General features: G+C 46.0%; 1 protein-coding gene across 1 annotated transcript in view; it reads left to right on the forward strand.

The window, feature by feature from the left end:
- LOC142586276 (hepatocyte growth factor receptor-like) overlaps window positions 1-4,410 on the forward strand; it is a 61,326-nt gene extending 56,916 nt beyond the window's left edge. The window contains exons 16-20 of the mRNA XM_075697524.1: window positions 603-787; window positions 2,888-2,997; window positions 3,247-3,409; window positions 3,526-3,662; window positions 3,940-4,410. Coding sequence (XP_075553639.1) covers window positions 603-787; window positions 2,888-2,997; window positions 3,247-3,409; window positions 3,526-3,662; window positions 3,940-4,147 — 803 coding nt within the window. The 3' untranslated portion in view covers window positions 4,148-4,410. The remainder of the gene's footprint in view (window positions 1-602; window positions 788-2,887; window positions 2,998-3,246; window positions 3,410-3,525; window positions 3,663-3,939) is intronic.
- The last annotated feature ends 1,590 nt before the right edge of the window (window positions 4,411-6,000 follow it).

Below are 6,000 nucleotides of genomic sequence, written 5' to 3' on the forward strand. Positions count from 1 at the left end.
TGCCAACTGAGATATACAACCGCTTTTTGCAATAGTTAATGCACGACATGCGTGAGTACTTCAAATCTGCTCCTCCAAATTACATTTCTCTCTGCTAACGTTCGAAAAGATTTAGTGAAACAGATTGTTTGAGGTTCAACTAAACTGGTGTTAAATTAAGACTCTCATATTCAGTTTCATCTTTTCGCTTGAGAATAAAAATAGAACTTTATTTCACCCCTTTATTTATTCTAAACTGCTTTCATTTGCAGGTCCTCGTGTATTTCTCCCTTCGAAAAAATATATTTTGCACTTTCCTTTGCCTCTTGTTTTAACTGTAGCGCTCATAACAAGAAATAAGCTTTGCAAAAGAAAATACACTCCTTAAAGTAGCGTCAGTCTTTTTTTATCATTGAAGTCTAATGATTAGGCAACATCGGGCAGTTGCACTATTAAAAACAGTATAGAAGGAAGTATAGAAAGCAATAGTGTACGTGGGCCGTGATTTTCGCTCCTGCTTTCCAAAGCTCTGTTCGGGAATGAAGTCGTACTTTTCTCATTTAACACCAAGTGTAGTCAATTCCTTTCGAGTGACGGGTATGCTCTCTGACGCGACGCTGTAGACTCTCGCGGTGGTGAAGTTGACAGCACGGCCTTCTTGGAGGAAGCACTCATCATGAAGGACTTTCACCACGTGAATGTGCTTCCGCTCATCGGGTTGAGCATCGACAAGGCGGACGGCCTCATGGTTATCATACCCTTCATGAAATACGGTGACCTGCTGTCCTACATACGAGACGACAGAAACGTGAGGGCTGCTTCATTGCTCGTCATTCATCTGGCGGTAGTGTCTGCACGCCAATAGAGAATGCTGACAACTGCTTTCGATGCATAGCGTTTCCTGTAAAGATCACTGCAGGGAACTCTGGCGCTGTGATCGTTCAGAAACCATGCGAGTTGCTGTCAACACGCATGCATTTGTCTCATATTTGCGTTTGTGGCTTCAGACGCTCTTGTGGCATTATTTATTATACTCTATTTTTCAAATATCCGAGCTATCATAGTTTTTCTGAATGCAGAAAGGCGACATGACTCTGTGCGCAGACATAATCATCGCGAACTGTTACAAATATAGCGCAATATCTTGTTTAATATAATCGGTTTGCAAAGGCACGAAGTCGTTCGAAGCCCGAAGGGCGAAGTTTAAGGAAATACATGTACTAATACTCGCTTCCATGCTGGCTGGACCGCCATGCTTCTAGCTCCCGTAGACACTAGCAGAAGAGTTATCTCTAATGACTTTTGTCGAAGACTGTTTTCTGGGTACAACACTTCGGCGGTTAGCTCCATTCTCGTAGGTTATTGTACTCCGAAGGAAATTACGTTCATATTATAGATGGATAACGTTCTCATAGCCTAGTTAATGTAAATACACGCCTACTCCAGTGCAGATTACAAAAAAAAAAAACCTGAGGCAGACTTGTATAAGAGAGAAGCAGTGATTCCCACAAAAAGAGGTTTCCTTCACTAACCGCTCTTAGGGCATGGAAGATAAAAATGCTTACAAGTGAAGGTTCGTGCCGTGTTCTATATGTAGCCGTACTGCTGCGGTAGTTTAGCGTTATATATATATATATATATATATATATATATATATATATATAGTCATATCATAAGAAGCCAACAAACACTGACACCAAGGACAACATAGGGGAAATTACTTGTGCTTAATAAATGAAATAAAGAAACAATAAATTAACAGAAATTCAAGTGGATGAAAAAACAACTTGCCGCAGGTGGGAACCGTACCCACAAACTTCGCATTTCGCGTGCCATGTTCTACCAACTGAGCTACCGCGGCGCCGTTTTCCCACCCACTTTCTTGGGTGTTTACTTGTCCTAGTAGAACACTGGGAGTGTTAGCCAGCGCCACCACTCAGACCTTGGCGGCGGACGTGCAACGTCTTTTCTGCCGCAGACGTCACGAGAACGTGATCTTTTTGGGTGAAGGCAACTGGTCAATAAACCCACATATGCTACCTGAAGGCATCAATGTTGCCGGATTCGAGACCCTCGTTATGTAATAAACGAGAAGGAAATGGGTTAACCGAGGGGCTCGATTTTTATTTGTCAGATCATAAGAAGCCAACAAACACTGACACCAAGGACAACATAGGGGAAATTACTTGTGCTTAATAAATGAAATAAAGAAACGATAAATTAACAGAAATTCAAGTGGATGAAAAAACAACTTGCCGCAGGTGGGAACAGGTGTGCTAGTGAGAGAAAGTTTAACGATATCAATAACAGAAAAGGTTAGCCATGCGGAAAGGTTCGGCATCCTAGTGCAAACTTATTATGTGATAAAAGATGCAAGTAACAGGCAGAAAAGAAATGCACGCATTCACACGCGTACTCGGAAATGTGGGCAGCAGTGAGAAACGAACAAAGTGACAAGTGGAACCATACGGCATCAGTAATAAACAAAATTTAATCCATCTCTGTCCCCTTGGCGGCAGCAGTGCACATACCCTGTTTGACAATATCGAAAAGAGCTTAAAAGAGTAGGTGATAACTTTTTTGCACCGAAATTAAACCACAATAATAAATCTTATTATACATGGCACACACTAGGTTTCAGACAGGATTACGCGAACCCATGAAAACACAAGCTTCACCTTGCTATATTTACGAGCGCACACCTTAGAGGCCCATATGGCACACAACAGCTTTCAGGCAGCAAGCTCCACAAGTCAGCCTAATAGCTAACTATATAAAGATCGCTATCGTAAATACAAACACAAATTTATAAGCACGTAGCAGTTTGAGGAGCTTTCGTGTGGCGATGAAGTTCAACTATTGTTCACTCATTTTTCTTGAAATTTTTTTTCTCCTCGCGAACTTCTAGGCACCTACAGTAAAACAACTGATAACATTTGGACTCCATGTGGCCGAAGGTATGAAGTACTTGGCTTGCACAAAGTTCGTTCACAGGGACCTCGCAGCTCGGAACTGCATGTGAGTAAGAACTCTAAACTGCGCCATGTGGTACAGCTTTATTGTAGCCATGGCGACGAGGGAGAAAAAAAACAAGCAAAAATACTGAAGGGACTAACAGTAGTTATTGTTCTACCCTCCTCGTCGGTCGGCTTGGTCGTTCTTTGACTCATTGCTGAGTACGACTCCTGCGAAGAGTTCAAATTCCTCCGTGGCATTTTTGTTTGTGACGGAGAAAAACAGGAGTGTTCAGTGGCGCTTCCACTGCAGGCTGAGCGAAGACTTTATCGTCCGTGTCGCTGACTTCGGCCTCTCCCGCGACGTTTACGAGAAGGACTACTACAGCGGGGATAATAAGAAGACTAAGCTGCCCGTGAAGTGGATGGCACCAGAGAGCTTGGAGAAAGGAATCTACACTCACAAGAGCGACGTGGTAAGTGTCCGGCGTATACAAGCGCAGTGTACAGTGAGTCAAGCGGTTTTGACCCGATCTTGCGTAAGCCATACTGAACAAAGTTGCAGGCATACTGCGCGTTCTTTCTGTTGCAGTGGTCGTACGGAGTGCTCTTATGGGAGCTTATAACTCGCGGAGTGACACCGTATTCTGAAGTGGACAACTGGGACATCGTAGACTTCCTCAAACAAGGACGCCGGATGAAACAACCAAGCTTCTGCCCCGATGAGCTGTAAACTCATTTACGTGCCTTTAATTGTAGTTTAACTATAGGAATGTTGATATAGTAAGCAATTCGGATGACAAGTGTTGTCCCTCGTTTTTCGTGCTGTGTAAATCTCTACTGTCCGTCAATGATGCTGCTTAAACTACGGTGATTAGTGCCTTAGTGGGCAACGCTAAGTTATTAGCATGCATGTTGTTTTCCGACAGGGCTTTTTCTTCAGTAGCACCTTTATACTTATGTGTTGCCTGCGTTTATTTCAATATTTTCTTTTCAATATACGCAGGTACGACATTATGCTCCAGTGCTGGCAGGAGGACCCAAAAAAGAGACCTTCGTTCGCAAAGCTCGCCACAGAGATCCCGAACCTTGTCACCCGCCTCGAGAAGAAGAAGAGAAATAAGCGACTAGGTTTGAACGTGACTTACATCAACTGCCCACGGCCCCAGCCTGCCGACGAGGCCGGGTCATCGACAGAATCTATCCCTATTTAGACCACGCGTTCTGTTGATTGGGTTTCCTCCACCGTACGTCAAAGTACAAAACAGCATTCACGTTCAGATCGGAAATTTTCAGCGCATTGGATTATAACACTGCAACAACGCGACTAGGTCAGAAGGTTACTGCATATTTGGAAAGAGGACTAAACATGCATTCAAAACCAATAAGTTCCGCTCCTTGCGGTTTGTCGTTCTGTGTTCCGTAGGTACGCTGCTCTAGGTTATATATTGTTACGCGAAGGACGAGTCACTAAGACGACAACTATTTACAGGTTATGTTTACAACAATGGTTGCAGCACTGACCGTTTAGATTCACCGCGCGAGCCCAGTTCGTTCTTCGTCCTCTTTTCTCGAGTGATGGCCACCACGCACCTCGTTCAAACAATCAAATATCAAACGCGTGTAGCGTAATCCCCCGGTGGCAGAAGCGACATCCCGGAGCGTCAAAATGTCATCCCTGGGAGGGTGATACTCCTTCAGTCGTGTAACGTGCCCGATATCACTGGACAAAGAAGCAGATGGGCCGTCAGGGGCGATCTCGTAGGTGACGGGAGTCACGGCACGAAGCACTCGGTGTGGGCCTGTGTAACGAGACAGCAGTTTTTCTGACAAGCCGACCTGACTCGACGGAGACCATAGAAGCACCGAAGAACCAGGCGGGATGTGCACGGCTCGGTGTCGCCGGTCGTACGAAAGCCTGTGACTCTCGTGGGATTTCAGAAGGCGGTCACCGGCGATTTCTCTTGCGTGGGCACAGCGGGCGATGGCGTCAAGTGCAGATTCACTGGTCGGTGCCGCGTGAACAGAGAGGGATGTGTCGAGGGGCAGTGCTGGTTCTCGGCCGAACAGAAGGGAAAATGGGGAATAACTGGCGTTGTCGTGGCGCGAGGAATTACAAGCAAATGTGAAAAACGGTAGAGCGAGGTCCCAGTCAGTGTGGTCTGAAGAGACATATTCCGCGAGCATTTCTGTCAGAGTGCAATTGAGACGCTCTGTGAGGCCATTAGTTTTCGGATGGTATGACGTGGATAGCTTGGGCCTTGTGGCACAGGACTGCAGGATGTCCGCGATAACTTTTGATAGGAATGCCCGGCCACAATCGGTGAGAAGTTGTCGCGGAACTTCATGTAATAAAATCACGTCGCGTAAAAGAAAATCGGCGACACCTGTGCAGCTTCTAGAAAGCGCTCGGGTGATTGCATAGCGCGTGGCGTAATCCGTGGCCACAGCGATCCACCTGTTCCCAGAGGTAGAAAGAGGAAAAGGGCTAAGTAAGTCCAAACGAATACGAAAAAATGATTTCGGGGGAATATCGAATGGTTGAAGGTACCCAGCAGGGAGCGTCGATGATGTTTTGCGTCACTGGCATTTCTCACACGCAGCAACGAACAACACCTGGTCCCGATGGTATTCCTTATGAGGTTTTCAAGAACATGGAAGGAGCAGCTCTCGACACACTTCTTCAGGCTACTAATAAAGTATGGGAGACTGGAAACGTTCCACCTGATTGGAAGCATTCAATTGTTGTTGCGATTCCGAAACCAGGAGAGTCTCCAAATAGCCTGCAGTCTTTACGCCCAATTTCACTAACCTCCACTGTCTGCAAACTCGCTGAAAAGATGCTGGCCACACGAGTTTCCTGGTGGCCCACACCGGCCCACACAGGCCCACACAGGCCCACACAGGCCCACACCGAGTGCTTCGTGCCGTGACTCCCGTCACCTACGAGATCGCCCCTGACGGCCCATCTGCTTCTTTGTCCAGTGATATCGGGCACGTTACACGACTGAAGGAGTATCTATGCTCAAATTGGATTCCGTTCTTACTTGGGAACTGAAGACGGACT

This window comes from Dermacentor variabilis, chromosome 6 (genome assembly GCF_050947875.1).
Source record: "Dermacentor variabilis isolate Ectoservices chromosome 6, ASM5094787v1, whole genome shotgun sequence".
NCBI lineage: Eukaryota > Metazoa > Arthropoda > Arachnida > Ixodida > Ixodidae > Dermacentor > Dermacentor variabilis.